This window comes from Camelus dromedarius, chromosome 15 (assembly GCF_036321535.1).
Source record: "Camelus dromedarius isolate mCamDro1 chromosome 15, mCamDro1.pat, whole genome shotgun sequence".
NCBI classification, from domain to species: Eukaryota; Metazoa; Chordata; class Mammalia; order Artiodactyla; family Camelidae; genus Camelus; species Camelus dromedarius.
The window spans coordinates 27744901-27765883 of record NC_087450.1 but is presented as its reverse complement, the minus strand read 5'-3'; the positions used below and the strand labels follow the sequence as shown (position 1 = coordinate 27765883).

The 20983-nt window shown below is 42.1% G+C and overlaps 1 protein-coding gene across 25 annotated transcripts in view; it reads right to left on the bottom strand.

The window, feature by feature from the left end:
* The window catches only part of NRXN1 (neurexin 1), a 1020679-nt gene that overhangs the window by 391230 nt on the left and 608466 nt on the right, over positions 1-20983 (bottom strand). The window contains exon 1 of one of the 25 annotated variants that reach the window (XM_031467017.2): positions 2633-3802. The exons of 21 other annotated variants lie outside the window; for them this stretch is intronic. In XM_031467017.2, the coding sequence (XP_031322877.1) occupies positions 2633-2885 (253 nt within the window). In that variant the 5' untranslated portion in view covers positions 2886-3802. Of the gene's footprint in view, positions 1-2632; positions 3803-20983 lie in introns of those variants that run through there. 3 more of the 25 variants (XM_031467018.2, XM_031467016.2, XM_031467019.2) reach the window with 3 other exon arrangements.

Below are 20983 nucleotides of genomic sequence, written 5' to 3'. Positions count from 1 at the left end.
CTGCCTTGATTTTCAGCAGGAATTTATCATATTGTCACTCACCCTTGTGCTTTTCCCTTCACCCTCATCTATGAGGCTCAAAGATTATTTCCTTGTGGGCCCTTTGTCTAATTAGCTGAATATTCAGGGAGTTTACTGACCCAACAAATTCAACCTCACCTCTTTCTTATTAGATTTCTTTGAAGCCATCGCCCTGCCTGCCCCGCTCTCAGCCCCTCTGCATCCCCACCTCACTCACATCTCTCCAGCCCCTACCCTCAGAGGCTTATTTTATCCTGAATGTTCCTTGGTTGTTCTCTAGCCAGAGTTCATTCCCTCTTTTCAAGGCGGGGGGGAGGGAAGACACGAAGTATGAAAAATTCACAACGGCTTTTACATGGTGGAGGTTGGCTACTGACAGGTAAGCTTCCTACTCTGATAAAAGAAAAAAAGAAAAAGAATCAGAAAGCTTCCTCCAAAAGTGTGTGTGAGGAAGGCGGGGAGAGTTTCAATAACAAACATACATGATCATACAATAGAACCTTCGAAGGAGAGAGAATGTTTTCTGACCCCAAAGAATAACACCAACCGCTGCTCACAATTTTCCCCACTATCCATCTAGCCTTTCTCTTTTTCCAGCAATAGATATGCCTGGTTTTTCCTTCCCGTGCCGAGACAATCACTATATTCTGGAGTGAAGGAAATGTGTTTGTGGAGACCAGCAGACGGCGCCTGACTGGGGTAGAAGCTGCAGAGGGAAGAGGACAGAGGGAGTGCCCTCTTTGCAGCAGGGCCCCCCTGGTCTCCTGTCTCTGCCTCCCCCGGCGCTCTCTCCCCTTTCCCAGCCCCGTCCCTCTGGAGAGAGGCAGAGCCACAGGAAAGGAGAAGTTAATATGCATATGAGATTAGCCAAGCGCTTCCCACCTGTACAATTAGGCGCCCCACCCCCTCGCATGCCCCCATCTGGCTCACCGCACCCACCCACGATCTGTCTGCCCCTCCTGCGCCCCGGCTCGCCTCCCTCCCCCGGGACTCACACAATTTTGCACAAAGGCCGGGAAGTGGGTGAGAACTGCACCCGGGAAAGGGAGCAACAAGCTCCCTGAATACGGTGCGCAAGTGGTGAGAACAACAGCAACTCCTTCCCTTTTCAGGGGATCTAGCCTCCGTGTCATTCTCTGCCAAAAAGCCCCCTTTGGGGCATCGCTCCTGCCCCCATCCTCGCCACTCTGAACTGGGGAGAGTCCTTGAGAGGGAACTGGGAGAAGGAAGGGAAGAGATTCCTGGGCCCGCTGTGAGATGTGTCTTGGCCACTCCTAAAGGAGGTGCCAAGGGGATTTGTTCTCTTCAGTTGGGTTAGGCTCTAGCCTCTCACATCTCACCTGAACTGTTCCCAGGTAGGGGAAGCCTGTCCCTGGGGAAGAGAGCCATCCCGGTAAAGCTAGCAGCTGCTAGGGAAGAGGAATTATCTAGGGAGCCAGCTGGGCAGAGGGTCCGAAGAGGAACCAAGTCTGAAAGGGAAGGGGGCCCTACAAGCAAAAGAGGGGGAAGGAGGGAAGTGTCCACAACTTTCATCCTGCTTTTTAAACCAGTGGACTTTACACTGGGGGAGAAGAAAAATTGGGAGTAGGGGAAGACTCACAAAAACAGTTAATGTTTTATTTATTGGCAATTCAGAGAATATGAAAGACGCATTTATCTGAAGATGCCAGCAACCTGGGTTTACACTGTTGGTCATTCTGGAAAAGCAATCTGCTAACCAAGGCTTATATCCACAGTCTGCTCTTTACAAAGGAATTCTGGGTGAGGAGAACAGCTTCTCTTTGCTCTAACTTCTCCTCCTCCAGGCAGACCACCTGGCTTAGACCAGCCAGCCCTGACCCACCTGCCCTCCTTGGGAAGCACTAAACACTAAAGCACTAAATAAGGAGGAAGCAGGACCTCTCTTATCCCAATAGCTTTCCAAAATACTTGATCCAAAAAGAAGTGCAGAAGTGTGTGGGATGGGAGAAAGGGGATGGTAGTCAGAGGTCCCCTCGGTAGGGTCTGGCAAGCATTAGAGAGGGCTACTCCATTACCCGCCCACCTTCTTAATTAAGGGAAGAGGTGGGGCAAACGGAATTAGGCTCCTATTGAGTGAGTCCCTGGACGTACCACCTCACTGTCGCTGCAGTCTGGGTACTCTTTGGAGGAATGTGAGGGCTGGAACCTCTCTCTCCCCCAGACCAGGGAAAACGGACAGGAGGTGGGGCAGCACACACAGCACGGACAAAAGGTTCTGCAGAGCTCTCCTCTCTCAGGAACTCAGGTCCCCATTCGGCCACACAGAGTGACCTTCTCTCTAGTAACGCCCCCTTCCCGCTGGGCCCAGGAGCCCGGCCAGGGGTGGTCCTTCAATAGGTGCCCACGTTTCTCTCCCGGCACCCCGGCAAAGAACTCCCCGCCCACCCCTCACCACAAACACCCGCGACGCATTCCCCCATCCCCTTTCTATTGTCTTCAAAGAGATAAGTGGCTCCCATCAAACACACCCAAATGCACCTCCCTTTCTCGAGCTCCCATTTCTCCTAGCCTTAAGGGCTGAGAAGCGAGCTCAGGGTTGAAGCGGGGGAGCGAGGGTGTAACCCGCGAGAACTTGGCATCGCAGACCCACCGTGTCCGCCTCGCAAGGATGCCGGTGACCTGTAGATTGCAATAGGCACTGAATGATGCTTGCTGCTGCCATGGAAATGGTGGATGTGGTGCGCTCCCAAACTGGACGCCCCCCATGCCACTCCTAGGAGGCCGCTGAGGGTGAGCGGGACTATCCAGAGCAGGGCCAGGCGCCCCCCTGCGCCGCTGCCGCCGCCGCCGCCGCCCCCAGGCGAGCCCAGCTCGGCGCCGCACCGGAGCATCCTCTGGTACATGGCGGGGCGCCCGCCGAGGGGCAGCCGCCACGGGAGGCAAAGTTTGGGGCGCAGGGAGCGGAGAGGGCGCCGGGGAGCGGGCGGCTCAGGGTGGGCTGCGGGGCTGGCCGCCTCACCGCGCCAGGGCACCCATTCTCTCCCTCCTTCGGACAGTCTTCTCGGGGTCCTGGAGTCCGCCGTGCCTTGCACCCCAAAGAATCCGAAACATAGCCGAGGCGAATGCAGCTGATGGGGGCTTGTCCAGAAAGGCAGCCCCGGGGAACAGCAAGCGCGGAGCGGGCGGCTGCTCCCAGATTTCCAGGGCTCCAGGTTCTCGAGAGATACTCCCAAAGAGTTTCGGGCGAGAGTGCGTGCCGGGGGGTGGGGAGCGGGGAAAATGTTTAAAGCTCCTCCCGGAGGGTCCTCACTTCTACATGACAGCCATCCACCGCGAATCCACTAGGTAAATCCATTTAGCATTGTGTGTGGGGACTGGGGAGGCCACTTCGCCGGCCCAACCTCCTTTCAAGGGAGAAGCAGACCCCATGGACTCGAGGAGCCCCTTCCCTCCATTCAGCCCGGGCCGGCTCGCCTGCTTGCGCCAGCCTCCCCCGGGCAGCGCGCGGAGCAGCGGCGCGCATCGCCTGCTCCCGAGGCAATCTCCGCGTCCGCCGCCTCCTGACACTTACGCCCGGCGAGGGGTTCAGAGGAAAGAGTGCACCCTTATGAAGGAAGCGGGGATTGAACAGGGGAAGAGAGCTAGGGAAAAGAAAAAGCAGACAAAGGAGTGGAAGGGGAAAGGAAAACAAAAAGAAAAAAGAGAGAGAGAGAAAAGAAAAGAAAAGAAAAACCACACACGCTGGCGAAGCGAGGGGCTCTATGCAAATCTGCAGTCTCCAAACAGCAAATCACTGAAGCTCGGATGCAATGCAGAGGACGAGCCTATGTAACGAGGGAGGCTGGTCTAGCTTCCCACAAAAATCGCCCTGCTTTGCCTCTCCCGTGCATTCTCCACACATCAAAAGGACACGTGTACGGCGATGCAGGGAACACCTAAAAAGCAACTCTCCCTCGTCCGCCAGGTGATCCCTCCATCTGAATTACAACGCCAAATGGCACCTTTCCCCTACCCCTATGGTTTAGATGTAACCAGTGTCTTGAGAGCTCTTAAAAGGGAAAGAATTCGGCTTTTTATTGGACCAAACTTGTTCTGCCAGGTGTTCAAACCCAATCTGCCAAATATGGTTTGACACCATCTACTCAAGCATCGGTTCTGATGATCTGTTAATTACACATATTACTCATAACAAGGAGTCCTCCTTCCCACTACAATATCATATCTCAGAAGGCAGTGGAAGTGCAGGGAACCAAAATACACAAGGAGGAAAAAAGAATGAGAGAATCTGGCAGCTGAGGAAGAGACAGAAAAAGGGAGACTAAAAGAGAGAAAAGAGACAGGTGAGAAAGAAGATGCCCGAAGAGAGAGACAGTCTGAATGCGACAGCTTGTGTTTTGGTCAAACATTTTAGGGATATTTAAGAACCCTCAAGATCGCTACGGAAGCCCAGCTATGATGATCTCTTATTAAGGGTGGAGTTCTGCCGTTCTCTCATCATGTTTCATAAGGAAAATAGCACCAAGAAATAAAAATTCCTAAATCCAGCGCCCCCAAGGAAGAGAGGACGCTTACAGTCTACTGGTTAAATGCAGAATGTTTAACTGAAAGCCATATGTCCTGGAAGACCAGCAAAGCCAAGAGGCACCTAAGAGTAAAAATCCAGCACAGTGAATGGACTTAGCAAAGGACCACAGGAACTGGAGGGTAGCAGATAGGATTTAGGACTATGACTGAAACAGTTCCTGGTTTCTAAAAGATAGTAACAACTATGACATGTCTAGTGGCTGGACATTTTTTTTCATTCCTATGTAAAGACAAAGGAAACCAAATCCGAATAAGCACTATTTCTCACAGGCTCCTCACTGTCTATATAATTCCTTATATCAACAAATAGAAAGTTATGTACTGAGGAAAAAAAAAACATAACTCTAGGAGGATTTGTTCAAATCACCCACTCACCCAAGTGGTCATTTTGACTTATGTATTGTTCCCTAGTTCATTCAAAGAGTCAACCCTAGGACTCTGATGGTCACTATGTTACCAGTGTCCAGGGGCCACCAAATCAAATGTGTAGCAATCCAATGCCTCACATTTTGTCAAAAGTTTATGTGATTCTACTAAAAAGATAATACTTCAGTAGTTCACTAACGGAAACAGCTTTTATCTACTTAAATGTGCCATGTCTCCCAACCTCCCACAGCTGCTCCAAGACCAACAGGACCCAAATCTAGCATTTTCCACCATGCCCTGTTCCCACCCTTCTCCTCCGGCCATTCCCTCTTCATCTTGTTCTTTTTTAAGCAGGTGTAATTTAATTCATTAGTCAAAGATTGTGAGTATTCATTTTTAAAATAGCCAGTAAGCTTCAAAAGGAAAAAGAGAAGTGGATTAGGAAGCAGGGCAATCGGTGCTGCATTCTTGGCACTGCCATCTACTGGTTATGCCACATTAGTTACTTAGCCTCTCTACCAGCCTCCGTGGCTTCCTTTATAAAATAGTCATGTTCCTATTTTTCCTAACAATCTCACAGGTCAGGAAGGATATAATGCAATATTTACTGTGAGAGTGCTTTACAATATATCACACACTTCCCACAATGAAGGCAATGTGTCTCTCCTTCCAGATGGGTCTAACATATTTGAGCTGATCAGCCGTTTTGGTTCTCTTCCATCTATATTTGGTTATATCTGTATTTGGTTCCCTTCCATCTATAGGAAGGGAGAGCATTGCCTTGTTCTCTGATACCCTCATCTGTGGTGATGATTGGTCCTTTCCTCCCTAACTAGACGGCAGATTCCTAAAGGGGAGAGGGGTCAAATCTTCATTTGTACTCTCTCTAGTGCCTGACATTTGTGAAATGTAAGTTAGTTTCTTAATGCATACAGCCAGTTGTCATCATCTGCAGTAGTTACGGTCTGCAGAGTCACTGTGAACACTGAATTAGGAAATGCTGGACCGTTGCTCCTATGGTTAGGTTCCTGCAAGCCTCCAGTCATATTTTTATCAACAGATGGGTATACCACCTTATTTTATGTGTTTTCAGTTTAAAGACATCTTATTAAATATATATTGTTGATTCATTAATATCGAACTCATGGCCAACATCGCTACAACTTAAGCCTGAATAAAGCTTATCTATTATAATTACTTTCTCCTTAAGGTATACCATGGCCTTCTTGTCCCTGGGAACATGAAACAGCACTTTGGCATTATGTTTGGGGGCCATTTTAAATAGCAAAATCACCAAGAAAAAGCACAAAAAATGTGAAAAATATAGCACTGCATAGACCACACAGAGGGCACTTGTGAACAGTATGAGCTGAAGGTGGAGCATTGCCTTGTTTGACCTCAGCTGGGAACATGGGTGTTGGGGACACAAAGGTTTTCCCACTCCACTGTGTGTCTGCTAATGACCACCTTAGTGCCATGGGTGTTGATTTGAGGGTTACAGATTTCAGGGAGGAGGTGCAGTCATATCCATGAATAACAAGGATTTGTTACTTTCTTGAGTCAGTAGGGAAGGATGGGGCTGGGGCTTTGTGGAGTGATTTGTATAAATTAAAGCCATAGGAATAGATTAAGTGTAGAAGATTCTGATGAATCTTCCCAAGAGCATTCAATGAAAAAAAAGCTCCCCTGACTGTCTTATACTGTCTCAGGCTTTGGCAGGTGAAGGCTGGGTTAGGGAAAGGACAGGCCAGAAATCTCAGTTTTACTGGAGTCTCAAGGGCTAAAGAGCACACATTTAAGGCTGCCTGGAAAGAAGAAACGGTAGCTCCAGTGTTTCCAGGCAGATGTCTAGGGCACCTGTGCAATACGTAGGAGATTCTAGGGTGGATTCGGCAATACCGATGCTGCAATCGTTGTTATAAATGGTTGCAGTTTGGTGCAACAAGGAGCAGTTCTCTGTCTAGAGAGTGGAGAAAAGTCTTGTGAGCAAACTCATGCCCAAACTGGATGAAGCAAATAAAGCCTGTGCTTACTCTTTGTGTCTCTTCGGCAGGTCAGGCCTCGTGGTTGGAAGTGCAGTATCTAAAGGAAACTGATAAATTACTCATCGGTGAGTAAAAAATTGGCTGGAGGAGACATGGTGCTCAACTGCCTATAATTTACTGTTAGATATTTCACCATGGACAATGTAATAACAGTGTGTGTTAGTGTCGTTCTGTGTCTCAGGAGAAGCAGTTGCCTTCATTGGGAATGGATGCGCCAACATCTCAGGCAGGATTACAGAAGTCAGGCGTAGCTTCTAGAAGTCTTGTGCTATCGTGGTCTTTAATCACATTGTGGCTTTACTCATTAATTACAATGTATGTTGGAAACAGGTTCTTATCGGGGACATAAATGGCTTGTCAACTGGTTCATGGAGGTTAGGAATGGGTTCTCTTTGGTGAAACCATTAACATTCAGGATAGATGGATTGGCCAAATTTTTTGATAAACACGCTCTGCTTCTGTTTGAATAGAGTATGTGAATCCAAGAGGCCTTTCACTCTTTACCGTAATGAATGGTACCATATTAGTAATAATAAGAACTAACACAGTTGTAACAGGCACACCTCTGAGAAGCATAAATGTATTAGCTCATTTAGTCATCACGAAACTATAGGAATTGAGTGCTCTCTCTGATCCCTAACAAACCTCAGTCATCTAATCCTGACAGATGATGATCTGGATGCTGCCACTGAAATACTGCCGTATTTGTTCAAGAAAACTAATTTCCAAGACTTTTTTCAGGTACCTAAATGCAACACCAGCTGGGACTTCATCCAGCTTCCAGAACAGGCTGTAAGATGTCATACCTACTTATTAATAAATGTCTGTTTCTGTAGCAAAAGTTGGTGTGCATCTTACATCCACTCTGACCCATGGGAAAGCTTGGAAGAGCGGTTTACGCTCACCTGCCTCTGACAATGGTGGGGGGGGGGTGGTGCCAGATCTACCAAGAGCATCTAACAGCTGTTCAGGGGGAGCTGTTCTAGACTCACTCATAGCTGATGATTTATAATGAACAAGAAGGTAGCCTATATCAGACCACAGTGTTAAGGAATGGGAGACGGGGTGGAAAGCTGAGAGGACAAAACAAAAGAAATGGAAGGAGAGAGAACAGGAGAGCGAGTAGAAGGGGGAGGTTGCACAGAAATGGAAAAGGACGGGTCATTTCAAATTATGTTTTCAAATTTGTAAAATCCACCTTTCTGTTTCAAGAAACAGGATGGCTGTCAAGCAGACACTTTCAACCTTTCTGTGTTTCTCTTAAGACTTAATTGGAAATTGTTACTGCTCAGTAGTAAGCTTTTTAAATAGAAAAGTAGACACTAAAAACAGCAGAAAGGAAGTATATTAAAACCCACAGGCAGCACCAATCTTTTAAAAATTAAAAACGAGGAGAGTGTCAGTCTTGCGTTTTGCATTGCTGCTGCTGTCAGCACAAAGGAAAGGCAAAAACGACCCCACATGCCCATCTACCTGCATCTCTGAACTGGGGCTGAGGGAGAGTAAAGAGGGAGAGACTCAGGAGAGGATGCTGTCTGTGAAGCTGTAAAGACAAACCTCTGATGCTTCTACCTTTCTGGGTTATTGCCGGTCCCTAAAGGTGTTCTGAGAAAAGATCAGAATAGATCAGATGAGTAAGAACACTGAGAGAAGGGAAGGAAGGAAGGAAGGAAGGAAGGAAGGAAGGAAGGAAGGAAGGAAGGAAGGAAGGAAGGGAGAAAAGATGCCAGCGAGTTAAAGCATCTTTGGAGATTTTGTAGTGCAAGCTCTTCAGATGATAAACTTGAGGCCCACAGAAGTAGTAACATTACCAAAAAGCCAGATTTATTTATAAAGTGTTTACTTATCAAGAAGTGCACTTTCATCTCCCACCACCCATGACACAGTCATAGATGTAGACTGGTGAATTCAGAACCTCCACATTGACATAACAAATGAGGGGAACTCGTGGGAACCCTACATGAGCCACCATGAAACTCTGTTCACTCAAAATACACTAAAGCCTTTGGTTTGCTTCATGAAACACGCAGAGATTTATTCAGTCATGGCTAGTTGTGTTTAGGACTGAAGTTGTTGCAAGCTCTCTCTCTTTTCTCTTGCCCCACTTAAGTTTAAATAGAAATTTCAGTTATGACATCCTACATAAAATTTGTTCCCTAAGCACCAAGGCAGGGTCATAGAAATTTCATTATTAACTGCATCTTTAAGTGTTGTGGGCATTGCTTTGGCACCAACCAATCATATGCTATCTTTTGATCACCGTTATCTTATATCATTTGTATAGTTATTCAAAGGAACTTGTGTTGCCGACAAACTCTCCCTAGGTTCCTGCCCTTTGATGTGAACATGTTCATAATGTAGAGGGAGAACATGTAGCTTGAATGCCAGCTGTAAGTCTGAACCTGACTCCATCATTATTATCCATGTGACACTGGGTGTTATGGACCCTTGCCCCAGTTACCTCTTCTGTAAAATGATTATAACACTGCGTAATGGAATTGGAACAGCCTTCGAAATGTATTAAGCACTAAATGTAAGTTATTGTCATTTATTCGTGTGTACAGATTTTAAATAGCTGCTAAAGACATAATGGTAACGAGCTGGAATGTCCTTTTTAATTTAGCCCTATTTCAAACTCTTCCTACTCAGTCAAGTTCAGCCACCTCCCCAGTCATTTCTTAGTTCAGTCTCTGTTTCTCTAAATCTGGGGTGCTCAAACTTTAGCGTGCCTGAGAATCACTACAACAGCTTATTAAACCCTAGACTGCTTTGCTTTTAATTCTCTTGCTCTGTAGAGAGGCCTGATAATTTGCATTTTTAACAGGGTCCCAGGTAACGCTCATACTGCTGGCCCATGGAAACCAGATTTTCAGAACCACTGCTCTGTCTGAATGCCAAAGCCTTGAACACAGATGTTATTGACCAACGCAGAGAGAGTTTTCTAGTCAAGCTCCTTAGCAGTAACTCCATCTCCTGGGCTGTGTACTCTAAACATAGACACTAGTGCTGTTCCCAGATCTCTTCTTTAAAGCATTCTTTAAAGACTTCAAGATGTGTATCATGTAAACCTACAGGTTCTCATTTCACACCATGTAACTGTAAATTCCCTTTATTCCACTTAGAAAAAACTATCTTTTTTCCCTTACCGTCTTTTGAATTTGAGCTCTTCAGTTAGCCTGGCCAATGGCTAGAGACAGGACTTAGTTCCTACAGGACTGAGTGCACTACACATTGGGGTTCAATTCTGACTTTCCTTAAACTTATTAGCCATGTAGCCTTACACAGGTGAGAATGCTTGTTTCCATTTTAAAACCTTATACTGGTCATTGCGTTCAAACTGTCAGGCATCATTAAAAAAGAAAAGAAAAGAAAAGAAAAGAAAAGAAAAGAAAAGAAAAGAAAAGAAAAGAAAAGAAAAGAAAAGAAAAGAAAAGAAAAGAAAAGAAAAGGAAAGAAAAGGAAAGGAAGGAAGGAAGGAAGGAAGGAAGGAAGGAAGGAAAGGAGTGTGGTGATGGGAAAAAAGAAAAGAAGAGAAAAAAGAAAAGAAGTCCCTTTCAGGTCCTGGCATCTTAGGTCTTCAGTCTGACCAGCATCAGCTATGGGAAAGACCAATGACAAAAACTGACAAGCTGGAATCTGTCTGCCTGCACCCACCAGCACAGTGTATCATATGTATGCACCACTGCAGAAGAGAGAAACATAGGATTGCTGAGAATGGAACTGGAGTTGGAAGGACTGCTATAAGGCAAGTAAGCAAGTAAGGTGATATAAAAACTGAGACATAATTTGCAAATTCCCTAGTAAATACAGTTATTCAAATCCGGAACCAGACTTCATGCCCATACCGTGAGTTCAATTTCCTGAATGCCCGAGCACTCGGAGCATAAACCAGTTCGATCTATCTTTATGAATATATATACTGGAGCATATGCTGCCATTTGAATTCACTGAAAGGAATTTAATCAAGCGATTTGAATCGAATCTCTAAATAGGTTTACCTGGGACCTATAATTTAATCCCCGTCCAATTTAGGACAAATATATTAGATTACACATTTTGTCAGAGTGGTATTTTGATGTCAGTACTATGGGTCAGTTAGCGTGACTATCCCATTACAAAGATTGGTTTTCCAAGTGGGTCAAAGAGCTTCATTCAGCACGGCATATTAAGTCCTTCAAAATTTGCCTATAACCTGCCTCTCTCGAGTCTCATCTTTATCTCAACTTCCGCCACGTCTGCCACAAACATCCTACACTCCAGCCTCGTGAACATCTCTCGTCCCTAAACACACTGCATTTTGTCACTTCCTTACCATTGCCCATGCTAGTCCCTCTGTAAATGACCTTCTCTCCTTCCTACCCCTCTTAGCACCCCACTCATTTTTCTGCCAAATTGCTGGAAAATTTTCTGAACTCCGCCAGTTATTTGCTACTTTCTAAACTATAGACTATCACAAATAACTGAAAAAAAAATGCCCAGGACATGGAAGAGTATATTCATATTATCATCGTGCTGAATGAATGAAATATGCAAATAACTGGTTAAGCCTATCTCCATGTTTAGGAGTTTAAAATAATCCAAACCAGCAAAGGAAACACATTCTCTTCAAATTATCCTTGCAGACTTTTGGTTAGCTCTTTTATCGCCTAAAATATATACGAAACTTTGGCTGAAATTTGATTCGAATGATAAATTAGTTATGAAGAATAAGGGAATTCACTGTCATATTTTCCTACTCATATTATAAACAGATGTCTTTCTTTCCCATACTATGTGAAAGGAAAAAAAAATACCACCAAGCAAAGATGCTTGCTGCCAAGTTGAATTGCAGAGCAAACATTTATAGCCAACTTATAAATCCTTGAAAATAGGGTTTTATAATGGAAATTCTGGCACCATTTTAACTATAACCATTCAAATAATATCACTATAGCAGAACTTAAAATGTAATATACTTGTTCTGGGATGGATGAGAGACTTGGCTATAGGTGTCGGAAAAACTTCCAGTAGCTCAATTCAAATTGAATGATCATTCCATATAGTTCAAAGCTCTTCAAATACGTATTTCAAAATGAGTAGTATATGCTTTGAAACACTTATTCTTAAAAGAGAGAATATATTTTTTGAAACTTATATAAAAATACAAAAATCACTAATCAGCTTTTTAAAAAATCTGTCTTCTTTTTCTCTCATGAAAGAATTACTTTCCTCAGGTTTTCTCTGTTCTGCTGCTGAGATGATTCCCCCAGAGACGTGTGTGTTTATCTTGACAGGTGTTAGTGGATCCGTAGACCTCTGTGGAATTGTTCCTAGTTGCACTGAGGTACCGTAGAAAACATTACGTCTGCAAACTAATGAACTTACCTTATTGCATTCTAAGTAAAATAAACCACCCAGCAAGTGGAATTAATCTACTAATGTCTTCCTAATGAAGCTTTCATTAGGCATATGGTGTGGTCTTCAATATTTAAGACATCATAGGTATTAAAACAAAAGCATATCTGATGATTTTTTAAATGCATACCTGATGACTGCCTTGTATATTATTTTCAAATGAATAGTTTACCCTCAGATTGCTTTAGGCACCTAATCAAAAAGATATAAGAAACATTCCTAGACTTAAGGGAAAGTTTTATATCCAAATGGAGAGAAGAAATAAACGTCTCATCTACCATTACCCTTAAATACTTAGAACTGAATTTGCTGTTCTAGTTTTTAAGGATGGAGAGCCAAAATAGTGTGCAATTTTCTGTGCAATGCAAAATGTCACTCATTAATGAAATTTAGGAGCCAGATACTGAGAATGGAACTGTGTTAGTCCAATTCACAGTGGTTTGCTTCAAAATAATGTTACTTCCTAGCATAGCAAACACCAACTTAAAATGTGGTGAGAACTGGATAGTTTAATGGCCAATGGTAGATCAACTGCAAACATAATCAGTAGCCTTTCATTTTGGCAACATTTCGATTTGCCATCTGCCAAAGAAAAAATTCAAAGGATCATGCAGAAAAACCTACCTACTTCACAAAATCATCAGTTTGGGAATCACACGCTATCTCATTCCATCAAACATTTACAGTAGTATGTAGACGAGCCACAGAGAAGTCACATCCACATTGCTATGCTATGCCAAATTCTCAATTTCTCATTTCAGGATCCCATGTACATCACAGTTTGGTATAGTCACTGTTGTCCCATTGAGACTTGAAGATCTTATCAGTCATGCATTTTACTAGTATTATTGAAATTTACTCATTTCAGTGATTATTTCCCGCCTAGCTTCTCAGAGGCAAGCAAACAGGCATGGTGAAAGAGAATAAAGGTGGGTCTTTTCTCCTTCAGCAGAAGGCACCAGAAACAGTACGGAAGCAACGGATCATGAAGAAAAGCAATCTCCTACTGGAGGGATTAGACAGTACCCTCTTTTGTACTGTTAAATCACAGTTTTAGTTATATTTTCAAGTAATGCTGATTTTTTTTCAATTTACATAAATAGTCTCTAGAGAAACTGCAAGAGATCCCCCCAAACACAAACCTTCCCAGCCAATCAATAGAAGAGATTTTAAAAAGACCTCTTTTATGTTTACAGTTTTGAACCAACCTTTACACAGCACTAAAAAAAAAAGAAACACCTAAACCACTATACAAGCCAAAGATAATCAGCTCAACAAGGAAGAATTTGAACTTATACGTGAGGCTTTTCCTTTTCTTTCTTTTAGAAAAATATAAGTAATTTTTTTTTTTAATTTTGTAGTAAGTAACATTTGCTAGCACTAGAAATTGAAAATTATGTACATTTTGGCAAAAAATGTTTGCTTTCCTTTCAAGGTTCACAACAGTATTAACCACTGTCATCAGTCAGTATTGCATTCAGATTTAAGAAAAGTTAACTGTAAAGCTGTGCTCTGGAGCATCATGTGAAAATCCTAATCAATGTAAAATGCATTTATATTCACAGAGGAGGAAAGCATACTCTTAAACAGTAAAGGTGAGTAACAGTCACATGTGTGAAGTGTGGGGAAGGAAAACCATGAGCCTGTGTTCACAGCCTATTTTTTGTTTAAAGGTTTATTGCTCATGTGAGTCATGTTTAAGGAAGCTGCACATTTTCTATGCTGAAGATTGTCATGTCAGATAACGAAGAACAAAAAGTCCCCAGAGCTAAATAATAGGGTTGTGACAAAACCTTATAATTTATTTCAACTTATTCCTCAGTTATCCGCGTTGCCCTAGAATCCTACACTTCATACTGTTAACAGACATCTGAGGTACGGTGACTGATTAGTGGAGGAAGTTTTAGCTCTTATTTTAATTGTCTTTTTTTCCCCAGTTTGTCAAAATAGTGATGTTAAGGCATTTTTGAATTAAATAGCCTAAAGAGACATTAAACAAGAGCAAGAAAATAAGTGTATTAACATAGTAGATATTTCTTGTTTTATGTATAACTGGAGTAATATTTTCTAACTTTGGTGGAATAATCTACTGTATACATTTGGAAATTATTTATGAAAATTAAAGGGAATATAGAACTATACACAGAAACCAAATTATGAGAGTACAGATCTATTACTCAATAGAATAAAATCTGACTGTTTCAATCAAACAGTCGGAGAAGTCTGGAGTTGTTCACTGTGCCTGAAGTAAGTAGAATCTGGAGCAGACAGTATTCTTTTCACCCAGTGTAAACTCTCAGTCTAGTAACAGAACAATTGAAAATAGGTAAGCTGGGCAAATAAAGTTTGAGTCCACTAGTTTTCCAGGATTGGGAATAAAAAAAAAATTAAGAGTTGGATTGCTAACAGGTCAAAGAATGGAAAATGTGTTGCAATTTCCCAGATTTTAAAAAATGGTATAAAAATAGTATGATTTGTAATCAGACTCAGATCTATAAAGAATCCAATAGTTTCTCATAACTACTAGGTAGGATCTACATAGGAACACACCAAAATTCATTTTAAAAATTAGTGACTTCTCAATTGTAGTTTTGGGGGGCAGCCCAGTCCTTGGCTAATAGATCAAGCTATCAATCTAGAACAGCAGTTGTAGCAGGTACTCCCAATTTGTACTCAACATCTACTCTGCTTTCTTCCTTGTAAGTTGAACCAGTTGTTTTTGGAGGGTAGGGAGGAGTAAAGTACATAGAGTGGCAATACGCCCCACTAAAAATCCCTGCCATCCCAAACTCCCCTACAGTCAGAGCGCTTTTGCGGCCCAGTTAATCTTGAAGAAATGTAAACGATGTCCTTGGGAAAGGTTTTTTAAGAAGGCAGACTTAGACAGCATGTCCCTGCGGCCTTTCTGCCACAAAGCCTTATTCCTCCTGCCCAAAATGCAGAATCACTGTCTCTGGAAGATACCCATTCTGAGAGCATGAGGTCAAAATCATATTCTAAGGATGCAAAAGCAAAAAGATAGAAGGAGCCTAAACACTTGACATTTTCCCTCTGGAGTTACACTAGTCCTGTATCACCCACCTCTGAACAGGTCACCTACCTCACATTCGAAAAATAAACTATCTTCTGTTTAATCCAATGTAAGTCAGGTTATCAGTTTTTAGATGCTAAATACATACCTAATATATAACTACTTTATGGGGAAGATGACTTCTTAGCCATGTACATTAGTACGTTAGCCATGTGGGGCTTTGGGGGAGACATTCACCCTAAAGGAAAGTTAGTAACATAGTACTCAGAATTGTGATTTTAAAGGGTCAGGATATGCTTTGGATTCCTCTAGAAAAACATGCATTTTAGAAAGTTAAGGTAGTTGCTTTAATGCAGGCGCCCATTAAAAATAGTAATTGGGAAATAAGGCTCTCCAAGGCCCTTGAACAAGAAGAAAATGCCTTCGAGTAAAGAATGGTATGAAGCTGAAGGCAAATGTCTCCTCTTTGTCCTCCCTGAGCATGCCAAGAAAAAGAAAGAGAACACTCCACTTCCTAGACAGGAATTAAAACCTGCTGAAGACACACTCTTCAATCAGGGGGTCCTGAAGTGGACTTGTTAGTAATAAACTCATCTTCCCAGGCAATACACCTAAGTGTGAGTGGGTGCAGCTGATATACATTTATTTGTCCATTCATTCATCAAAGTATCAAATGATTTATCTATCTAACAAATATGTATTGAGCACCTGCTCTATAGCAGGGTCTGTACCAGGCCCTGAGCTTGTCCAGAAGGAAACAATCAAGGGCTTGGTTCTAGTGGAGGAAATGAGTCTGTGGGCTTACTGCCTCCTTCTCTTGAACTGGTCTGATCCCAGCCCTCTCCTGAAGTCCATGAAAGGATGCTACGCACCTTGTGACCTACAGAAACTGCCCCATAGATGCAATTAAACTGGAGCTGAATGAGTATTCTTACCTTCGCTAATACAGCCTCATACTCAGAAGGGTTCAAAGCAGCAGTGTGCACAATCCCGACACACTTATTGACCAGGTGCTTACCACCTATTTGGCAATTGCTGTTTATGAAGTTTGTAAGAAACAAATATTGATCCAAACAATTCCCTTGCATTTAATATTCTATCATTCTGGAAGGCCACTATTAACTTTGATGTACACGTGCAATTACCTGTCTGACTAAAGAGTCAATCGCCTTAACTCTTGGGCACTGCACCATGATTAAATGCACAGAAGCAACAAGTTGTTGACTTGGGCAGCCAGAAAACCACTGTGGCACAAGATCGATAGTTATATTGCTTACAAAGAACGTCTTTGTTATCGCCTCCTACAGTCCTCAACGTCCCAGGAAAAATTTAAAGCTGGACTTTTGGTTTTTCTTCTGTGCACACGTTGTTCACACAAATGCACATAAACATTATCCAGGAAGAACACAGAGGCTCCACAGAGGAGTGAGGATTGTTTAAATTATTACAGAGCTCATAAGACACACTTTCAACTGGCTGGACATCCTCTTCATCAGACTCCCATATGCTTCAGAGCAGGAAAAATTCACATGCATAAATGTGAACTCTTGCATGTAGGTTTGAGAAACTTAACAGCATAAGCACAGGCTAAGAACTGATTGTGTAGTTCTTAGGGTAAAAAAGAACCAGGAGATTTTCACAGAACAAACATGTAATCATAGACAACAGTTTGATGCAGTTGTTAGAAAAATTGCATGAACTGAATTCTATTATGCAGTTCATTTTTCCACACTTTACAATAAGACACATAGAGTATGGTTTGACAGGCTGGGTTCCCTGTTTTAAAAGATACGTTGACAAACAGGAGAGTGACCAGCCATAGATATGCTTGTTCTTTATTAGCTTTCTAGGTTGAGGAAGAACCAATAGATGGAAATATTAATAAAGAAGCAGATTTTAGCACTCACATAAATGAAGAGAAGGTTCCAGAAAGAACTTTTTAGAAAGTGAGGATCTGGAACTAATCTGCATTTCCATGAGGTAATTTCTGATTTATTCCCCTGTCCTGAGGTCTTGCCTGTGAATATTTCCTTACATAAAGAAATAATGGAGCTTGTGAGGAATACTAAAGAGAGCTTAGGTCTAATTGTCAGCCGAGGAAACCGAGAGGAGATTCCTACGTGAGAGTCATAGAGAAAAAGCACAAAGGCCACCCTCCGAGTGTTTGGCTGCACCCTGGCTAGGCAAGTAACTCATCCCCAAGTACATCCTTGGAGAGCTAGTAACTATCCACAGGAAAGTAGACATATGTTTATTATCTTGTGTATTTTCAATCATGTCCTTAGGTCCAGGGAAATGTATTTCATGTTCTTCAGGAAGCAGTGCAAGAGGGAAGTATCACACATGTAAGATAAATAAAATAATTCTAACATTAAGAAACTGAGAACATATGGCCACCAGTTTGGAAGTCCACAAATAAACAGTCTAAAACAGGGGAAGAGAGAGACCTCACTGGAGATCATAGAAGGGCAAGGTCAAAATGAGAAAAAAAGTGGGTGGTGATATAATCATAACAGCTATAGACAACAGAGTATATGGGCACATGCGGAATAAACTGGACACACAGGTTAACCTATTATATATTATGTATATTCTATGAATTTTCCATTGAACTCTGTTGCAATTAGACTGTACCACCCAAGTTATCCATTTCTTTTTTTTTCTTCCAAATTATCCATTTCTAAGTTGATTATATCCACTCTGCTTGATCATAAGCAAAGAGAGTTTTATCAGTGCTCCAATTAGACATGAATTCTTATCTTTTCACACCACATACCCTGGATGGATCTTATAGGAGGTTCAACAAATCCTGTAATTCCAAATGCACAGGCTCAAATAAATTTAAATAGCATGATGTTGCTTGTCTTCTGTATTCTGGTAGAGCTGATGTACAGCTACCTTATGCACTTTTAATCTGAAAAAGTAGCCGGTTTTTGATGTCCTTTATGATTTCTGACTGTAATTCTCCTCCACAACACTCCCTATGGTCTCAAACACTCACACGTCTGAAGCCAAATGGCATTTCTATAGGAGGTGATATTGAAATAGCCATGGACCCACAACTCCCACGGGTTGCTGCTAGAAGTGGTGACCAGCATCCCCTCCCACCCACGTCTGTGAGCTGTGAGGTCTCCTGAAAGCACATGAACAGTCATGATCTCAGTCTCTTGGGGCTGGGGAAAAGAAGATGAGTGGAGGATCATAAAATCACAGTGGAGAGGAGGCTGTATGAACTGAGCAAATTGGAGAATGGAGGTAAAAGACCAAAAAAAGAAAAAAGAAAAAAAGGTAGGAAATGAATAATGGCCATGGTTAACAGGCAAAGATAAACATATCTCTTGATAAAAACATATTCTATTTATTTTATTCTATTTATTGAAGACTCTCCTCAGTGTCTACCTCTGCCATAATTTCAGCCATGACTTTATCATAATTTTAACCACCATGCAGTTTTTCATCTCTGTGTGTACAGATTCTCCCTTGAGCTGTTCTGTAGCCCCAGGAGAGTAGGGACAACGTTTCATGTTCCTCTGATTCTCCATTTCATACACAGGTGTTTCTTTCAAAATTCAATTTCCTATGAAGCCACAAATTAAAAATTGTACGTCACCCCAGACTTACTGCATTTCTGAGGATGAGCTCAGAAATCTGCATTCTTAACAAGAGATTGGATAACGCTAGTGTCACAAGTATTTGCCAGCCTAAAGTCTCACACAGAGCAGATGCTCGTAAATGTCTGGTACTGCTGTTAAGATAATGCTTCCTGGCATGTCCGTATGTGTTTATGAGAAACAAAGAAATGCTGATTTACTCAGTGTGTCCTCTGTCAGCCACTAGATAGTAAATGCCTTGAGGGTTGATGTCCTGCCCAGATGGTTCTTTGTATCTCCTTTCACATTTTGTTTTTTCTATAACACTAAGCACTTCCTAGAATACACCACAAATAATTATTTATGATAAGAAGAAAAAAGAGAAAGGTGAAGGAGGAGGAAGGGGAAAAAGACAAGTCTATGGTTGGTTGAGAGGGATAGAAGGGGAGTTTTCAAAAAACTCCTTTAACTTTCATGTACTGGAATTCAAAAGTGCTAATAAAGTGTCTACATAATCTTTTCCACTTAATTCTTTTGCTTTACTTTTACTAACACTGAGAATTATACCCTATAATATTTCTGAGATTACTGAAGACAGTCTTGTGCACAGTGAAGATAGACCACACTACGAATGATGAGCGTAAAACAACCCTGAACTGTAATAGTAAGAAAATGTTGATCTCTATTCCTCTTCCTAGAATTGATTTAAAGGAAATAATTTCCATTTCCATATGTGCCTGTATGTTTGCATATGTAGGGATGTATAATTACTTCATGTAGACAAACTCAGCAATGATCTCTGCCAAGCAAGGGCAGTGTTAATGAGCTGTAAAATGGACTCACCAGTCACCCATGCCTGCCAATTGTCTTTTATTACAAAAGGCACTCCTCGTCTTTCACTCGGGTCAAACTCCCACACAAACTTTCTGTGCTCTTGTTTTATTACTACAGACAGACGAAGGTCGAAACTGGACATCGAGACTGGAGAACATATCCTAGCCAACAGGGAAGTGAGGCTTTATTGCTTCTGTTTTCTAGGATTCAGCCTTTCAAATTGTGTGAAGACCCCTGCTTTCCATTTCCATTTGGTCCTCTTGAGGATGTGTCTTATACTCAAGAATTACTTTCTACAAGAAATTCAAATATATATAGTATATATATACATATATATATGAATGGAAAGATTTATCTATATTAAAGATCTCTAATCACTACACCTTAATTATGAGGATTCTGTGGCCTGGTGGGGGTAAATGATTTATTCAGAATTGCAAAATTAATTAAATTACAGATCAGTTTCCTTTCCTGGGATCTCTGAACAAGCTTTAAGGAGACCAAGAATCTTCAAAATTGTAGGCAAATGGTGTGCATCTGTGCATTTTTATGGAGACAAGATCCATAATTTTATCAGACTCTCAAAATGGTCCTCAATGTAGTTGGAAGGGTTACTGCTGGAACTGCAATTTATAAAATATTAGTAGAACTGATGAAGAATAGAGTTGATGGTCGTGTAACCCAAACTTCCAGTCAATATTATCCTTAGATAATATTTCCAGTGGATAGCATAAATCCTCTACCTTGGATCTTCAGATAACTAAAAACTTACCTTGGATCTTCAGATAACTAAAAACTTACCACCTCTCACGTTAGCACGGTTCATAGCTCTAATCATTAGAAAGGGACTCATATCTCTGTAAACTTTCCTCTCTGTGTTTTCTCACAAAGGTCCAAGCACTGCCTTTCAAAGCCACAAAAAACAAAGCCATTTTTACTTACTCAGAATGTCTTTCAAACACTTGAAGATGATGGTAATATTGCCTTGAATTTATGCTTCTCTGGTCAGAACAGCCTCAGGGTTCCAAGCTGCCATTCTAGGTTCATTGACATTAGAGCTGGGAGCAACACTTTTCAGTTTGTCAATATTCTTTAACAAACATATAACCAAACACTGAAAACAATGCCCCACTTGTGACCTGATTAGTTTATGACTA